This window comes from Gossypium hirsutum, chromosome D05, assembly GCF_007990345.1.
Source record: "Gossypium hirsutum isolate 1008001.06 chromosome D05, Gossypium_hirsutum_v2.1, whole genome shotgun sequence".
NCBI lineage: Eukaryota > Viridiplantae > Streptophyta > Magnoliopsida > Malvales > Malvaceae > Gossypium > Gossypium hirsutum.
The window spans coordinates 1,978,856-1,997,683 of NC_053441.1; the positions used below are offsets into that span (position 1 = coordinate 1,978,856).

At 31.6% G+C, this 18,828-nt stretch overlaps 2 protein-coding genes and 2 pseudogenes across 2 annotated transcripts; all 4 read right to left on the reverse strand.

Annotated features, from left to right (window-relative positions):
• Positions 1–2,941: 2,941 nt before the first annotated feature.
• On the reverse strand, positions 2,942–3,443 carry LOC121217479 (uncharacterized). Its single transcript, XM_041093077.1, has one exon. It carries the CDS (start codon positions 3,356–3,358, stop codon positions 3,170–3,172), a length of 189 nt encoding a protein of 62 aa, XP_040949011.1. The 5' UTR covers positions 3,359–3,443; the 3' UTR covers positions 2,942–3,169.
• Positions 3,444–5,633: 2,190 nt separating this feature from the next.
• LOC107907418 (strigolactone esterase D14-like) lies at positions 5,634–7,542 on the reverse strand (annotated as a pseudogene).
• A 3,011-nt stretch (positions 7,543–10,553) lies between these two features.
• Positions 10,554–11,737, reverse strand: LOC121217480 (strigolactone esterase RMS3). The gene is made up of 2 exons (XM_041093078.1): positions 11,231–11,737; positions 10,554–11,110 (listed from the first exon to the last, which is right to left on the reverse strand). The coding sequence occupies exons 1-2, from the start codon at positions 11,599–11,601 to the stop codon at positions 10,723–10,725; spliced, it is 759 nt and encodes a 252-aa protein (XP_040949012.1). The 5' UTR covers positions 11,602–11,737; the 3' UTR covers positions 10,554–10,722.
• Positions 11,738–13,105: 1,368 nt separating this feature from the next.
• Positions 13,106–16,810, reverse strand: LOC121217481 (fe-S cluster assembly factor HCF101, chloroplastic-like; annotated as a pseudogene).
• Between the last annotated feature and the right edge of the window lie 2,018 nt (positions 16,811–18,828).

Sequence of the window (18,828 nt, forward strand, 5' to 3'; positions counted from 1 at the left end):
GTTCTGACTTTGGAAAATCATCAAAAATTGAAGAAAAATAATTATGAGTTATAATTTATATGATTAGAATCCTTAATGAGTCTATTTTCAAAGAAAATAAACGGAAACATCATCTGAATTCTTTGCAATTAGATAATTCATTTTTAGTGAAGAGTGGTCGGAACTGTCAGACAGCGAAGCAGGGGAAACTTTAAAGAATAAACTGTACTATTTGGCTGAACCAAAAATTCTGAAAATTTTATGGTAAGAAGGTATGTAAGTATAGTTTCAGGAAAAATTAATGGATCTTAATTTGGAGCTCTATAGCTCCAGATAAAAATAATTTAGTGACTCTGACTCGGATAAACAGCTTTGAATATATATGTGAGTGAATAGTAAAATTATAGCTAATATTGTTTAAGTGTGTTATACACATTAAAGATGTGGAATGGAGAGGAGGAGGAGAAAAATTGGGAAATATATGAATGATTTGTGTATAATTGGTCATATGCTTGATTATAATTGATAAACGATGAAATAGAAATGATGCTTATATTTGTGCATTATTGATCATGGTTTAAGCTCATGTGTGAAAATAAAGTTTCATAGTATGTGTGTATGGTATATTCAGTATATGATTTGGGATGAAATAATGTCATGAATGGTTTATGAATTAACACATGTTGGTAAGCCTGATACATGAATAAATGTTGTGCTCATCCATGCTTATAATGCTTATGCTGTATGTGTATTTGGCTAACATATTTGGTGTATATGCTTAGGCTTTGGCCAAGTAGTGGCTAGATTATGCCACGTTAAATTTATAAGTTATGCATTGAAATGGTTTATCGTGTGGTTAGCCCCAAAAAGAGTTATGTTTAAATACACTAGCTTGCGACTATGGTTGAATGATATGTTTATATCTTGTGTGATGTGCATAGAAAATAAGTGTGGAAAGATAATGAAATAATAAGTTCATATAGCTGAAATTTAATGATTAAATGTTAATTTCACGAATAATATAATGTGTGATGAAATATATTTATTGTTGAAATGAGAATAAAACAAAAATACGAAAAACCGAATGAACGATCAAATTGAGCGGAACGTCGGATTTGAGTACTTCTGATCAAGTGACAAAGTGATAGGTGATAGCCTTAGCTACACTTATCTGATCAAGTGACAAAGTGATAAGTGATAGCCTTAGCTACACTTATCTGATCAGGGACAAGTGATAAGTGTTCATACGTAAGACCATAGTTATACTATGGCAAAGTGAAAGTGAAATACTCAATTTTCCCGTAATCGTTCCCTAATTTGATTAAGGATGGTAAGTGACAAATTGACTCAAAAGAATTAAAGAAAATTGATAAGTGATAGTGTATTTATACCAGGATGATGTTGTTATTCAAGCTAAAGTGATATTTTCATTGCAAAATTGAGAATTTCATAAATGTGTTAATGAATGGTATAACCGATGAACGTTGATTTAAATGGTAAATACGTATTAGTGTTAAAATTAGTGACATTGAATTGTACGTGAATTAAATAGAAATTGCTAGTGATATGATTTAAATTGCGAGCAAGAGAAATTGCGAATTGAATGAAATGGAAATGAAGCATTGAATTGCATGAGTATGTATCGGGTCTCCTAGGCCCTAATTATTATGATTATAATATTTTGAGGATATATTGTGAAAAGTTATAGAAGCATGTTAATTATTTTGAAAGTTTTAATTTAGATGAAATTTTATAACTCGATTTAATACGTTTACAAGTGTATGTGTTTTGGTAATGCCTCGTACCCTATTCCGGTGTTGGATACGGGTAATGGGTGTTACACTTATTGTTAGATATGATATCTGAAGTGTAACTGGAATCTGTAATAGCAACAAGGAAAATCTTAGCATGCGCATTTAACAACCGAATTTAGCATAAAATCCTATCCAATTTCAACCATAATCTTTCTTTCAGTGATGGAGAAAATAAAGCAACAACTGAGATGATCAATGAACCAGATTGCGAGCTGCCCTTGTCGAGAAAACCATGCTTGCTAGCTGCGTGAAATTTTGACTCCAACTTATAAATGACCTTCAACTTCACCCTGCATCTAACTGTTGCGGTGTTCCTCTGTTTCGCCAGGCTTAGAAGCATATAATATACAGTGAAGAAAAACATATAAAAATCAATATTAAGGCTCGAGCGCATATCCAATCAATTAAAATTCATTCATTTTAAGATTTTCTTTATTTGTGATTTAAATTATTTAAATTTTAAAAATTTATAATATTTGCTTTACTTTTACTTTAATAATGACACATAATTGAACATAGAATAGCCTAGTAATGACCCCTCAAACCTTCTTTTAGATACATTTTGTGATGCGTATTCGTCTAAAATTATCTTGGAGCCACCTTAGAGGTCATCTGCTACATATCTTTTGTAGGGATCATTGAGAGACCACTAGAGGACAACTTCGTACATTCTAAATAATTACAATATCAAAATAAAACCACGTAGCATTATACATGGTGACAATTGATCTCTAAGTGCCTTGCCATCTAACCAAGCATACAAACAAGTCTACCAATTGTATTATATATTAAGTGGTACTATCAAATGAGAGGTATCCTCTTGTATATACACCAAAGCATGAGGGACAAGAGTCTTCTCCTCCAAGAAAAACCAAAGGGTTCCCATTTATTTCCTTCCTCCTCTCATCCTCTCTCTCCACCTTTAACCTCCAGCTTTTTGCCTAACGTAAGTAAACCGGTCCTCCAATCACCACCGTCCTTTTCTCCTTATTTCCCATTGTTAAACATTTCTATCGGTAAATTTTTTTGAAAATTTTTATTTTATAAGTAGTATAGATATTATATTCGAAGTAATAGTCTTAATCGTTTATTAATTTTATTGATTTAATCTTAATTTACCGCACTAATTATGTGAAAAAGAAAACAAATAGGAAGAAGCAAAAATTGTTATTTACACATTGTTTCTCCTCTGGTATTGGCATACAAATGATTGCTTTGCCCCTGAATCCTTAACCCAACCCCATCCCAAATTCCTAAATTCTATGCCTACGGCTAATCCCGTTTTCCAGCGCTTGATTCTCTTTTCTTTTCTTCAAATTTCTTTCGAACCGAATCTGAGAAGCCTGTTTTCCAAAATCCAACGGATACCCGAAAACTCAATCCGAAATAGAATGATCGTGCCAACACAAAAGCATGGAGACACAACGTCCCAGGATGTAAAACCTTGTTTTCTGTTGCTTTGCCATCAACAAACAACGATTCCCGAAACTAGGCTGCCGAGGTTTTTGAGACCTGAGACAAGGATTGGATTTGGTGCTTGAAAAAAAGCAAGTAGCATTAGACATGGCGGATTCTGAAGGCGAAGCTTATGACACAGGATTCTTTTTGATGTTGATGATTCTTCCTCTGCCTTGGCGCACGAATTCAAATGACTGCTTAAAGCTTTATATAAACGTTTGACGGTTGTGGCCCCCACGTTTTTTATTTTAGATTACGTGTACGTAGTCAATTCCTGGAAGCTAACCTTTTTTTTTATATGACATTGCTGCCCTCCCTGTTTTTTAAGAAATTGGCAAATATTATTTTATTTTTCGGATGAAGTGGGGAAGGTAGCCTTGATAATTTTTTAATATTTATTTATTTAAATAATTTGATTAACATATCAAATTAACAATGAAATAATATTAAGAAAAGCATATTTATGAAATGATTTTTTTAATATTTAAGAAGATATTATTGTTAATAATTATTTTGTTTAAATAGTTTGATTAACAAAAAAAATCATTATCCTGGACTTTCCATATGGATTTTTTTAGACGAAGTACGGGGAAAAGTCGAACTAAAAATTAAGATCACCGATCTAAAGTTTTTCTTTTTTTCTTTTGCTTAATATAAGTAGATAACACTATCAAAAAGAAAAAGAAAAAAAAGAGGACAAGATGATAAATTTCTATGAGTAGCATTTGTCATGGTCAAAAGAATAGTGGGGTGATATAACCGACAATAGATGAAGTGGCGAATTTCGTTATAGGTATCATAGAAAGGAATTTAGTTTACTTAGCTTAAAATAATCTTTCTTTAAAAATAACATCAGCTTAAATCATAAATAATTTAAAAAAAAACTGATTATTAACTTTTGTTCAAAGCATTATTAATAGATATTATTTTAAAAAATTCACCAAAAAAAAAAAGCCAAAACAGAGGTTTGGCAGAACCTTCCATCTTACTTTTCTTTTCATAAAAGAATCTAGGGAAGAGATGGAAACAAATTCAATTTCAAAGTGTAATGAAGGAACCAGATCAGATGCCGCCCCCACCACATTCGATCACCGTCTATCCCCCTACGTGGCATTCTTGTCGTCATTTTGCACGTGTTTTCCGTGGCGGCCTAAACAACTAGCTGGGAATAAGAATATATTTTTTATATAAAGAAAGAAAGTAGACCTGAACTCACTGTTGAATCGACTATCAAAATCTATTTTATTTTGGGTAGAAATTTTGATACATTTATCTATCATAACTACCCAGTTGAATTCAGTGATCAAACCGCTTCTAGACTTTATATAGTCTTCTTTTTTTTATGTGCTTTCGGCTGCTGTGGAATTGAAAATTGATTAGAAAATATCACCCGATTTGGGACCCACCTTATCTTCAGAGCGGTAAGTGGGCGTAAATTTTTCTAATATGGGCAGCGGTTTTTGTCGTCTCTTTCCCTTGTGGAGGCCGGGCCAGCCGCTCCCGTTCATGTAGAGCCCACAAACGAAATAGTCCAGACTCTTAAGGGCCTTCCCAACAGCAATTATTATTAGTATTAGTAGGATAATTGGTAGCAGGGCCGGGTTTTGGGTCGTATTTGAAAGTTCGAAACCCGCTTGATGTATGAGTTGAGTTTGGGTTCATAGAATAAAAGGATTAGCTTAAATAAGGGTTTTTTTGGGTTTAAACTAGTATCCAGTTTTCAACAACAAAACGCTAATACTTTTTTGTAGTAAAATTTTTATGTGTAACTGTATGATTTTTTTTTATTGTATTGAATCACTGTTAAAGGTTGATGTTTATGTACCTATTTTGTATCCTACTTTATTTTAATTTATGAAATGTTTTATTTTGACAAAAAAAAATTGTCTACTATAAATTTATTTTGTATCACTAGCTCATTTGTGTTTGCCTTTTTGTTTTTATGAATATTTTTATAATCCCATAAGATAAGTTTTTTTTTTGTTCATACTCAAATGGTTATATTTGAAGTTGGACAAAAAGAAAGATAGCGATAGTCACAATATATAGACAAAGTTTATTATTATATCATCAAGATTGAATAATATTTTATTTGATTTTTTAAAATTTTAAATAAATTAATGTTTTCCGTGTATAAATTTTATACGTACCAAAACAATCACTCAATTTTCATATTATATAAAATATTTAAAAATTAATTATTTAGGGTGGAATAGTGTTACAGAAAAGTGGGAAAAAAATTAAACTTACTTAATAAATTTATAAATAATATGAATATATTCATTTTTATGCAAATTTATGAAAATCCGCCACGTCCTACTCAAGACCAGATCTCTTGCTTCCTAATTAGTCTTTTAAGGGAAAAGGGAAAAGTTGCAAACTAAATAATAATAGTAAGAATAATAACAGCAACTCGAACAAACATTACAACGTTACTTATCATAAAAGATCAGATGATTATCTAAAACTCTACCCAACTGATGCATGATAACGTTACTAAATGCATCAATTTGTTTTATTTTTTAATTATATAAAACTTAAAAATAAGGTACATGTGTTTTCAAATCTCAAAGCCTAAAACTCGACTCAGCACATGAATCAACTCAAGAGGTGCAGTCAACTGAGGATAATGCCTATCAGCAGTGACAAATCCCACAGTTGTTTCCCCTTTGATCTTCTTCTGCATGTAGTATGCAACAGAATTTGGCACCACAAGGTCATTTTTTACCTGAACAATGGTGCATGGAGTGGTAACCTTCTCCAGAGTTTCCCTTTCATCGCTGCGAAATATTGCTTTGGCTAATGGGAGCACAAATTCTGGGTTCATACTCTTCAGGCATTTAAAGTAGTGTCCGATGGAGAGGGGATCATTATTGTCCACAAGAAGCTTAGCAAAACTTGATGTCCAATTCCCGTAATCTGATTCTATGCTTGACATCATGTTGTTAATTGCTGCACCATCAAATCCTCCTTCGTAATCATCTGTATTAATGTACCTGGGTTTATTAATTTAATAGCATTAGAGGAATAAAATTTTAATTTTAAATAAAATTTAACAAAATATTAATATGACATTATTTTATATTTATGTATTGTATACATAAATAATTATATTTATCTAACTAAAATCAAAATTATACATATACCAAACTAAAATTTATTCGGGAGGAATTCTTTATATCAATATAAATCTTAAATGATTTTACATCTTTATATAATTTTATATATAATTACTATTTTAATAATATAGCTGTTAAATTTAATAATATATTTATATTTATCATGTAAATTTTTGAATTGATTTAATATTTTTATATTTAAAATATAATGGTTAAATTATTAAAATATTATCTATATAAAATAGTTGTAAAATAATGTAAAACTACCTCAAATTTAGGTATAGAATAGATATTTTTCCGATAATATAATTTAACAAGTGGGAGAATTTTGAAGCACGAAAGCACATGGGACAAGCGGACCCAGATTTATCAGTACACATTTATTGTGGTTCTGATTTGAAAAGAACGTAAATTTCTTCTTCCTTTTTTTTTAAAAAAAATGAAAAATATTCAGAAAATCCATTCATTCACAGAGAAGAATATGCCGAAAAGATGATTGAAAGTATACAAAACAGCTGACGGAAATCAAGTTATGGAAAGAGAATCGAATTATGCAAAGTTATTCAAACTGTTCATTGTCAATAAAGAATATTCGTGACCATATATGTTGCATATAAAGCATTTTTTTTTCAGAAAAAGTAAAGAAAAAGAAGAACAAATACCTAGGAGAAGACCCGACAAATATGAGTCTGCTAAAAAGTTGAGGTCTTTTAATGGAAGCAATACATCCGATCATACCAGACATAGAATGGCCAACAAAGACTGAGGAAGTCAAGTGGAGTTCATCCATAAGGGCTATTAAGCATCAAAGGAGGCGTATTTCAAAGGATCATAGAGGTTGGGATCTTTGACAGTTCCAGAACAAAGCCAGTCAAAAAGGAGAACATGGTAATGTTTTGTCAAGTAAGGAAGGATTTTGTCCCAGAGAGATTGGTCTCCTCCGAACCCATGTGCAAGAATCATGGTCTCACTCCCCGACCCAATTACTCTTGCGTTCATGGCTGCTTTAAGACTCGTTTGTAGCATCGACATGTTTGGCCAGAGTAGAGAGTCGGTGATGTCTGTTGTAGGCACCGAACGAGGGACTGGTTTAACTTGGTCTAGTTTAATTATAAATTAGACCCACTGAATTTGTTTGCAACACATTTCTTATTAAAATAATTGTTTGATTTACTTTAATGCGATTGGGTCCATTGGGACCTTATTCACATTTCTCATTGACTTTTCACTTTATCTAGGATAAACCTTAAAATATAAAAATAAAAATAATTATTTGATTTATAATTCGTGTTTTTAGAATTCACAATCATTATTAAAAATGTAATAAGTATTTTATTTGTTTATAAATATAAATTTTAATTTTTTATTATACATGTTAAATTCTAAAATTGTTTATAAAATTTTTAAAATCTCTACAATTTATGAGATAATTTTCCTAAATGCTCGAGTATTATACAATATGATGATAAAGAAAGTTGTTGCAAAGTTATAGACTTTTTTGAAGGTTTTTTTTTTCTTTTCACATTCTTTTAGAAATTAAATATGATAAAAGTATGAATAAGATATTACTATTCGTAAATTATTTAAATTTAATTTAAAAAAAGTTAAGCTCCATTCAATTCTTTAGTCCAAATTAATAAAAATCAACCGCATCCAATTTAAAAACAAGATATCTAAATTACTAATTAATATAGTTATAATAAAATAATATTAAATCCAAAAAGGATAAATAGTGCAAAACTAATAGACAAACAGCCTTAATTATCGTAAAAGACGACGACTGGGTGCTTTTTTCTAGTGACTTTTTCTTCACATTGATCTTAATTTTTTAAATTATTTTGACTCTTAATTTTTAAAATCTAGTCTTTTAGATGAGAAAAACTGATTAAAATATTAATCAAATCTTTTAAATTCAACCTAAATAATTTCAGATCATGCTACCCGAATTTTCTATGATCTCTCTACAGCTCATATGTATAACATTTTCATAAAATTTTTACGTAATTTTACTATTTTAACCATTTAATCCTTAAATTTCAATCAAAATTATTTTACGAAATAGTTTATTTAACTATCAAGTTTATAAATCTATCATCAAACTTCAAAAACATTATAAATTTATTAATATTATAACTCGAAATATCTAATAGTTTTATAAATTAATCTCTGAATTAATTAGATTAAACTACAATAACCTTAAAAATATAAAAATTACTAAAAATAGATCACATAGCCGAAGCTTTGGTTTGCCAACAATGGGTGAAACGGTTTTGCAAAGTGAAAAGGAGATGATGGCTAATCCATCATTTGTTTTATTTTAATTATACTTATTTATTAATTTACAAGTTTACCCTTTAACTATTAATCAAATTTAATGTAATATATCATCAAAACCGTCCACCATATTTAAAATAGGTAGATTTACCATATAAAGCCATTATTTCATGCTTTTACGTCTGTTTAACACAAATAAACTTATAATGATTAATTTTTACTTAATTATTTATCCAAACATTAAAATTTTCTAATCAAATTTTAATATAATATTGTATTAACCTTATAAATATTAAATAAATAATAAAATACTGATTTATTAATTAGAATTTTAATCTCGAAACCACCACTTTCAACACACTAAAAAATAGGCTGGTACAGCAAAATTAATATACACATTAAAAGGCAAATAACTAGAACCTTAATTATCGTAAAAGACGATGACTGGGTGCTTTTTTTCTAGTGACCTTTTCTTTACATTGATGTTATTTTTTAAAATTATTTTAACTTTTATTTTTTAAAATTTAATCTAATTCCATTTTTTAGATGAAAAAGCAAATTACACTATTAAAATTTTAATAGCACTAACATAAAAATTTAAGTACAATTAGTGTGTGATTTATAAAATTCAAAAAGATACGTAAAAATTAGTAAAAAAATTCAAAAAATCATTTAAAAAGTTCTTAAAAATTTTTAAAATAATTATTCAGTACACTTGAATTTTCATGCAGACTACCATATTAATGCTACTAAAATTTTAATAGTTCAATCACATTTTCCATTCATAAAAAATGCAATTTAACTAAAATTTAACTATTGAGAGTGGAAGTAATCAAAAAAAATCAATGTGATAAAAGATATATATATATTAAGGGTTAGATTTATTATCATGTCAAAAATATCTCATTGCTTTATTTTATTTTATTTTTATTCCGTAACTGTGGGTTTATCATAAAAATATTGTAAATTAAAAAATTATTGCAGACTTTTTGATTGTTTAGAAAATTAGGGTATTTTTCTCTCTCTCCAAAAGTGATCCTGTCATGTTAGATGACAGGTTTATTATACATGTGACATATGATATGTTTTATTTTTTATTTTTATTTTTTAAAAGAGAGATTAAACTGGTGATAATAGAGGTGAGAAAAGTTCGATTCAATTCGAAAAAAATCAAAAAATAATTCGAATTTCGAGTTAATTGAATCGAGTTATTTGATTTCTTCGAGTCAATTTGAATAAGTAATTCAAGTTTCGAGTCGAGTTGAATTTTACAATTTGAATAGTAGATTGGTGAAAATACCGCTTTGGTCATTGCCAGTTTTGAAAATGAGTAAATTGATCTCTCTCAACAAAAATTACAAAATAATTTTTAAAATTCAAAATATGTTTATAAAAATTCCAAAATTTGTGTTTTTAAAAAATTATAATTTTTTTAAAATTAAAGAACATATAAAAATTTTAAAAATTCAAAATTTTCTAAAATAATAATTTTAAGACTTAAATAAGTTAATTAATGATTGAAGTTTATCATACTAAAGTATTTTTTTTCTTATTTTGCTTTGATTTTTTTTAAAAATATATATGGTTTCAAATTTATATGCTAATTATATTGTAAGAAGATTTTAATTTCACATGTTTCATTTTTTAATTTAACTTGAACAACTTTACTCGGCTCGACTTGAATTTCATTTCACATGACTCATTTCGAAAAAATTTAAAATCGAGTTAAGATGATAAAATAAGACTTATCAATTAGATTAATTCAAAATTCTTTTACTCAATTCAATCCAACGCTAAACCCTAAGTTACAATTCACGCGATTTTACTATGATAAACCTTTGAAATTGATAATAATAATAATAATAATAATAATAATAAACCAACAATTTAGCTTCTTTTCGCACCAAAATGCAAGACCAACATAGTGTGTAATTTTCTTTTTCTAAATCACAGGCAGTTACATCTGGTAAAACTACCATATGAAATAATGATTTCACTAAATATCGTAAGGTCACATTCAAGTTCATTTTTTTAAAATTCAGTTGGTACCGTTTAAGGTGTTGAAAACATTTCAAAGCCTAAAACTCGACCCAAGACATGAACCAACTCAAGATGTGAATCTCCACTGTTGTTTCCCCTTTGATCTTCTTCTGCATGTAGTGTGCAACAGACTCCGGCACTACAAGGTCATTTGTGGTCTGAATTATGGTGCATGGTGTCGTAACCTTCTCCAGAGTTTCCCTTTCGTCGCTACAAAATACTATTTTAGCTAATGGGACCACAAATTCTGGGTTCATACTCTTCAAGCATCTTAAATAGTGTTCGACGGAGAGGGGATCATTATTGTCAACAAGAAGCTTAACGAAACTTAATGTCCAATTCTCGTAGCCTGATTCTATGCTTGTGATCATGTTGTCAATTGTTGCACCCTCTAATCCACCCTCGTAATCATCTGTATTAATGTACCTGTGTTAATCAATTTAGTTGCATTAGAAAAAGAGACAAAAGATTTAAAGAAGGAGCAGTTTTTTTTTTCTAGATATTTTTTTGTTTGTTTCAGGGAAGTAAAGAAAAGAAGAGAAATACCTAGGAGAAGCACCGATAAGAATGAGCCTGCTAAAAAGTTGAGGTCTTTTAATGGAAGCAATGCAGCCGATCATACCAGACATGGAATGGCCGACAAAGACTGAGGATGTCAAGTGAAGTTCATCCATAAGCGCTATTAAGTCATCAAAGGAAGAGTATCTCAAAGGATCATAGAGGTTGGGATATTTGACAGCTCCAGAAAAGAGCCAGTCAAAAAGGAGAACCTGGTAATGTTTTGTCAAGTAAGGAAGGATTTTGTCCCAGAGAGATTGGTCTCCTCCGAAGCCATGTGCAAGAACCATGGTCTCACTCCCCGACCCAATTATTCTTGCGTTCATGGCTGCTTGAAGACTCGTTTCTAGCTTCGACATATTTGGCAGATATTGACAGAGAAGAGAGACAGGGAGCTGGAGGTGAAGCTTGTTTTTTCGATGCTGTCTGCTGCTGATCTGAGTTTCGGTTTATAGGGAGTAGTTTAGTTATAAAAAAAAAAGACACTAAAAAGGACAACTTTTTGCCGTTGGTATCTTGTTCAAGGAAAAGACTTTTGGATGCTCGAACGGTGAATCGCACTAAATTATTTTAGATGGGTTCTTAAATTTTAAAATATTATAATTTATTATATATAACAAAATGTAAATTTCAAACTTAGACGAATGGAATTAAATTTTAAAAAAAAATATATATTATAGTAAAACTTAAGCGAAAAAAAATCATTTTTGAGTGAAGGTATTAAAGAAATATAATGTAACAAAATTCAATAAAAAAATAAATGCATTTTTATCATTAAGACAATTTGCTTACGTACTTAAATTCTACTCAAGTTGTGAAATTCAAAGATTTGGGAAAAAAACAAAGAAGGAATAAACTGAAATCTTGGACATTATGACTATCTATATCCTTCAAATGATATTAGGTAAAAGGGCACACCAGTTGAACATAGACTTATCTCAAAAAATAGAATAAAAAATCAAGTCTAATAATCAATCAAACATTATAAAAGTCGTAAAGCTAATTATGAGTCCTGGAAAAAAGAAGAGAGTGATTTCCTTTGCCTCATGTATATTAAAAACTAGGTTTTAATGAATCAATCTATCTTAATTATATAATAATAGAGTTGGATCTCACAAGTCTTAAAAATTAATAAAAATAAATATATATATATGATTTTGAGGAAAGAATAAGCAAAATAAATAAGTTCGGGATTTATTTTTATGCATAGGAGACTGTCCTTGAAGATGCTGACTTCAATATACACAGTGCATTTTATATATGATAGTTTGAAGGGTAGAAGGTTGAAAAATAAAGCATGCCTGAGAGGTTTCCAAGGATGAAGTGAAATTATAATGGGAAAGGTGGGGAGGCTGAAAATGATTGAGCAACCAGTTACTTTGAAAATTAATTTTTCAAACTCCTATTTACAGTTAAAAAATATTTTTTTATGGTTGGAAAATAAATATAAAACTTCCGGTAATTTGATAAAGGTTTGTATCAAAATTAAAAATTGAAAATACGAAAAAGCATGCAAAATTGACTTTTGAGAGATTCCATTTTCAAATGATTTAGACCAAGTAACCACTAGCCATTACTTTTCTTCTTCCTTTTTTAGTTTAAAATTTTACCTGCTACTGGGACTTATTCACATTTTTACTATTTTCTTCACTTTATATTGTTATTAATTTTGTATAAAACCAAAAGAAAAGAAAAGAAAAGAATTGAGGGATAATTTTATTGTTACTATTTTCTCGGTCTAATTTAAGATTTTAACCCTACTGTTCATTTTGTTTGGTATGTTGAATGATGCAAATTTTCCTTTTTAGCAAATCTGATATATGGTTTCTCCAAGATACCAGAATTTTTGTTGTAAACTGAAGCTTCTTGAACCTTTGCGTAGAGTTCTTGAGAAAAATTACGTCTGAAAGAGTTTTCAGTCTAATACATACGTGCATATGCCTAGAAATACATAGAAGCTCTGGTCTTAAAATTGAGGTTACTGTGCTTCAAGTAATGTCCTAAACTCCCTTTCGTTTCATTTGACTCCAACAGGCTTTGTAGTAGAAATGCATGATATTCCTTGTTCGGTGGAATCATGGTATCGATCTGAATAGGCCACAAATGAAAAGAGGAAACTTATCATCATGATTGGACGGCTGTCGGTTGAGGAACATCCACTAAACGCTCTATCATCTGGAGCTGATCATAGGGAGCGATCTGTGTGATGACAAAGAAATTAAAAAAGTTCATATTGGTGTATATGCAATCAGATCCTGCTATATGTGATTTTCATGGGTAGCTAAATGCATGTCAGCAGACTATGTTACGCCGACTCTTTCGTTTTTTTAAAGTAATCTTGTCCACCCTTTGAGTATATGAAAATATTAAGCATAACCGTATTTGTTACTCACCCTGAGTCTAGCACGCAGAAGTTACTGGCCAATCCGTTTTATTAGTAGACTGATAACGCTGGAGGTTAAGCAAAAAGCATGGAAGTGTAGTTCCAATACTGGCTTACTCCATTGTTTCAATTGCAAATTTTCACGAAACTCTCAGTTATCTTAATGTTAGCATTAGGTTAGACAATTCCTTGACTTATAATAGCATCTATCACTCTGTAGAACTGTAACAAAAATCATAGTCATCCAATGCAAAAGAAAGACAGGAGCAAGTTAAGTATCACCTGGCTAAATCCATCTGGCCACGTAATTGACACAGCATAGTTTCCCATAGGTCGAATTTCTTCAGGTTCAATATCTTCTGGAATGTCACCGTACTGCAGCTTTTGCTCCCCGGTCCACTCATCCTGTTTTAAATGAAGAAAAAGAAAGATTGAACAGAAAAAAAAGGATGAAACAATAGTTAAAGTTGAAACTTCTGGCGACAGCTAAGTTCCACCACGTGGGAGGACTTGCTGAGGCTATCGTTTCTTCAACTAGAAAGATTTAAATAAAATCTATTAACTAGTAAGAAAAACATACTTACCACACTTTGGGCAGAGCGGTCATTCCGTCTTACTGTTGCAGGATGCAGAAGGAATTCTTCCTCTGAATCCGGTACCTTAACTCTTATGGCCTTGATGGATTTGTCATATGTAACTGCTGTTGATACTAGAACCAAAGAGGATATAAAAGGAAAAAAAAAGCATTGTTATATCATCGATAGCAACTTGAAAAGGATGAAGTATCGGAAAAAAAAAAGACAATGTAAGTACCTTGCTGGCGAATCTTGGCACACTGTTGCACAACACATACTCCAAGGTTCTGAAAAGTCTGGGCAACTTCACCTTGAGGATCAGCCACCACTTCAGGTGTTCCACTATCACCAGAAGCAGAAAGCTGCAAAAATTAAATGTAATAAACCATAAACTTGGGTAGGATTTTCAGCACATACAAACATTCTAACGGAGTACTCTTGAGTTTGCAATAACGCAATGGAAAAATACAATTTACTATATAAGCACAAACATAAATCATCGGACATACAGTTGGTCTAATGGGAAGATCAAACAGATGAGGGATCCCAAACTGCTGGACAACCTGCAAATCCAGTAAAATGATCAGTTACACAATTTTTATTTTGCGCATAAAAGATTTACGAATAATTAGCGGAGTGTGAACGCTATAAATCACTATACTATCTATTAGGCATGAAAGTTAACTTAAGGAAAATATAACATGCCTGAGAGCCTGAACCTCGACCAAACGGGTAGTAGCGTTTGCCATCTGCATCAAAGTGACTCATATTTTCAACCACAGCAACACATGGTACCTATATGTTTTACCCAGCAAGACGTATTTGAAAATATGAAGCACAAAAAAAGGTTAGACCAAGTGATAACTAAAAGCAGGTAGAGAGTATAAATTGATTTGAAGTTTGGCGATTGTATGGCATAAAAAGAGAATCTTTGTCTGATATACATCAGCTTATTTGTAAAGTATGGTTAGGTTGTAAAGATAAAGGGGAAACCTTAAGTTTGGAAAACATGCGAACTCCTTTGGCAACATCAATAAATGCTAGCTTTTGAGGGGTGGTAACAATCACAGCCGCTGTCAATGGCACTACCTGACATTCATTTTAAGCATCATTAAACATCAAAGCACTGACTTTAAGAAAAGACGATGAATTGCAGTACAAGCAACAACTTTAATGACAGGGAAAAGGGCGATCCTGCAAGCTATATATGTCTAGGGCACGATGTGCATGACAATATGCTAGTCCTTAAAATTTTCTTCTATAAAAAGAAGAAAAATACTAGAACTATATAGAAGATTCTATTAGGGGCAGGAAAGAAGATCATAGAAAAGAACCTGGCATAGAGTAAGCTGGATGTCACCAGTTCCCGGAGCATGTCAATAACAAGATAATCAAGCTCTCCCTACAATGTAGAAGATCATAGCAATGCACAAAAAAAGAAAAAGAAAATCATAAAGTTATGGATTCATCAAATGCTTCTAAATGATCTCAAATAGCATATTTAATACAACACCATAGACCATACCACTCTGAAGTTGTCAGAAGTTGATCGATGACCCCTGAACCATTGGACCTCGCATTATTGCACGACCTTGTCCAGCAAATCCAAAGGATACCAACTTGACTCCTAAATAATCTGTTGGGATGATCGTTCTCTTTTCTGGGTTCTATGATAAGATTTAAAGAGTCAGATTTCAGAATATTACCTATGTGCATGAAAAATAAATTTCAACTCTGAAAACTACCATCTCTAGCAATCGGTTTTCAGGGGAGACCATTGTTGGTAAACTTGGTCCATAAACATCAGCGTCAAAAACACCTACTCTGGCTCCCATTCCAGCCAAAGTATACGCAAGATTTACAGCAACCGTTGATTTTCCTACACCTCCCTACAGAGTTTTTGACAAACAGGAGTTATGAGAAAAATAAACAATGCATTCAACATTACTCATTTTAGCAAGGTCACAACAGATACAAACATATTTGCATACCAATAAATTCAGACAGACAGTAACCAAATGGTTCTGAAACATTTACCTTGCAACTTGAAACCGCTACAATATTTGAAATTCTCTGCAAACCTGCTGGAAGATCTCCGGCAAAAATAGGTTTGGCTGGTTGTGCTGACATGGTCACAGTGACCTTCTTCACCCATGGAAGCCTAGCCACCACTTCATTTGCTTGCTGCTCAAACTGTCATGCACTGAAAATCTCGTTAGACTTGCCATTTCAATACTGTCCCAAAGACATATATTTCCATTTGCAAATGCACGTGGTGGTAGACATAACAACATAGTTCATTGAAGATGCATTACCCAAAAATAGTCTGCACAGTGCAGGCATGTCCATAAAGAACAATACGCACAATGGACAAGCAAGAAAAGGATAATACCAAAAGCAATAGCCACCTAGCCTAAATAAGTTTTATGTTTCACAAGAGTACCATAGATTTTACTAGTTAGTTTTAAGCGAACATATGAAATAAAAGTCTACCCTTCCAAATATACGTCAGTTGTTGATCAAACAGTGGTGATTATGTGATTTACCATGTCCTTGATTGGACATGCTGGTGTTGTAAGCTCCAAACGGAAGGAAACCTGAAATGTGAAATTGAAACTAATTTTAGAAGGTGTGTTTTTTTCCAACTCTTTTTAGGGTATTTTACGGAAATCTTCAAACATAATTTCTAAGTGACTCTCCAGAAGCTTCATCAATGAGCAGATCTTTCACAAAACCACAGGTGACAATATCTGTTCCAAAGTCTGGATCAATGATTTGAGACAAGGCTTTTAATACATCACCTTCAGCTGTTCCACTTGATGCTGCTGAAGAACCAGCTGCCATCACCAAATAAAAGTTTAGATGACTCAAAACAAAATCCAGAGAACACCTTAAACAATAATGTTACTCCCAAGTCCTAGACCATAAAAGAAAAGGGTTGCAAGGGTTTCCTTGTTCAAGCAATAACAGCAAAAATGGCAACAAAATTACTAGATCATCCTATGTCTAACCTGATAGATATTTTATATAATGCAAAGGATGTAGAAACCTATAGAGTAAAGCTTTACATAAATTTTATTTATTAAAGTAATTATTTCACTTTATTCAAGACCAAATAAGCATGCCCTGCATGGAGACATTCAAGCTTTACAAGAATACAAACACAAATATAGGATATATATATTTCCAGAAAACGAATAGTAAAAAGACCCAAACAAAAGAAATATAAACACAAAAACATTAAGCAAAAAACCAATATCATCCATTTTAAAGTCATTCCAAAAATTAAGAAAAACCAATAGATAATCATGCTTCCCGCCAATGTTTTCAACTTGAAGAATCCCCGGCTTAAAAGAAATGCACTATTCATGTTGGGTTTTTTCATAATAAAGGAAACGAGGAAGTTTTAGCTTCCTGTTCCTGAGTTTAACTTTGGATAATAAACGGAGTATCATTACCTTCAACTGAGGTAGCTTTTGTTGCACGAGCTAAAAAAGTTTCTTTTATGCGATACCCATATCGACCTTTCCAGCTTTTGAGGCTGAAAGGAACAATTGGCAGTGATGATTGAAGACATTTCTCAAGTGAAAGCAATCCTACAATAAAGAACAGAGAGTTTAAGTAAAAACTGAAACTAGTTTCGGTAGTTGTTGCCAGAATGAAGCTTATGGTTTAAAAAAGAAAAAGAAGGTACCCTTTGAATTTCGGTCTGAAGTTTGAAAGGAGAGATGTGGCCAAGATGGAGCGTGGAGAAGTTGCATTGTAGAGAATACTGGGAAGGGAACTTCTCTTTTTTTCAGTGTTAGCAAAAAGAAAGCATAAGAAGTTAATGGTCGGCCGTTGTGAGCCTCATGTTTCAGTTGTTCGAATGATAATAAAAATTAATGGTTCAAATCTCATCTTTCTGGACCAACGACAACGTTTCCAGTTGTTGACTTGTCCCACGCCCCAAGGCCATGACTGGTCTGGGAAACAAGATTTGAAAAAGATTGCCCACCTGGTTTTACTTTTGGGTAAAAGTAGGATGGAAAATCAATTGCATTACCTTTTATCTCAAATTAATTTCGTAAAATATTGGAACTGTAGGTTAGCTGATTTTTAGGCTTAGGTATTTTGTTTAGTTAGGTTTTTTTACACCGAAAAGAAATTGTATACTAAATTATAAACAAACTGATTCGTATACAATTTTTATGAATCTACTCTCTATTTTTTTATTCAGTGCTTAGCCTTTGAATCTAATTGGAATTAAAAAGAATACAGAATATGTTGCGGAAAGGATCGATTCGAGAACTCCGATATGACTACAAGTAATTGACCGGAACGAAAAATAAGTGAACACAAGGATTTACGTGGTTCGGCTTTAATGCTACGTCCACGGGCAGAGGCGAAAAGAATTTCACTATACAAGATGAAGATTACAAGTGTTTTCACTCAAGACACAACCGAGAACCTCACAACTCTCAACCCTATAGAAAACCCGAAAGCTAAAATCCTAGCTTCAAAGACAAGCTTTGCTCTCTCTTGGTTTGGGATGATGAATATGGCTAATGAACCTCTCTATTTATAAGAAGTTCAAGGACATAATTGTCCAACTTGGCAAAGATTGTGGTGAAATGGCCAACAACCTA

Excerpts from the sequence above, each read along its gene's own strand:
- LOC121217479 (XM_041093077.1), bottom strand. The coding sequence starts at position 3,358 with ATGTCTAATGCTACTTGCTTTTTTTCAAGCACCAAATCCAATCCTTGT.
- LOC121217480 (XM_041093078.1), bottom strand. The coding sequence starts at position 11,601 with ATGTCGAAGCTAGAAACGAGTCTTCAAGCAGCCATGAACGCAAGAATA. Across the intron at positions 11,111-11,230 it reads CTTATCGGTGCTTCTCCTAG|GTACATTAATACAGATGATT; the intron begins GTATTTCTCTTC and ends TGATTAACACAG.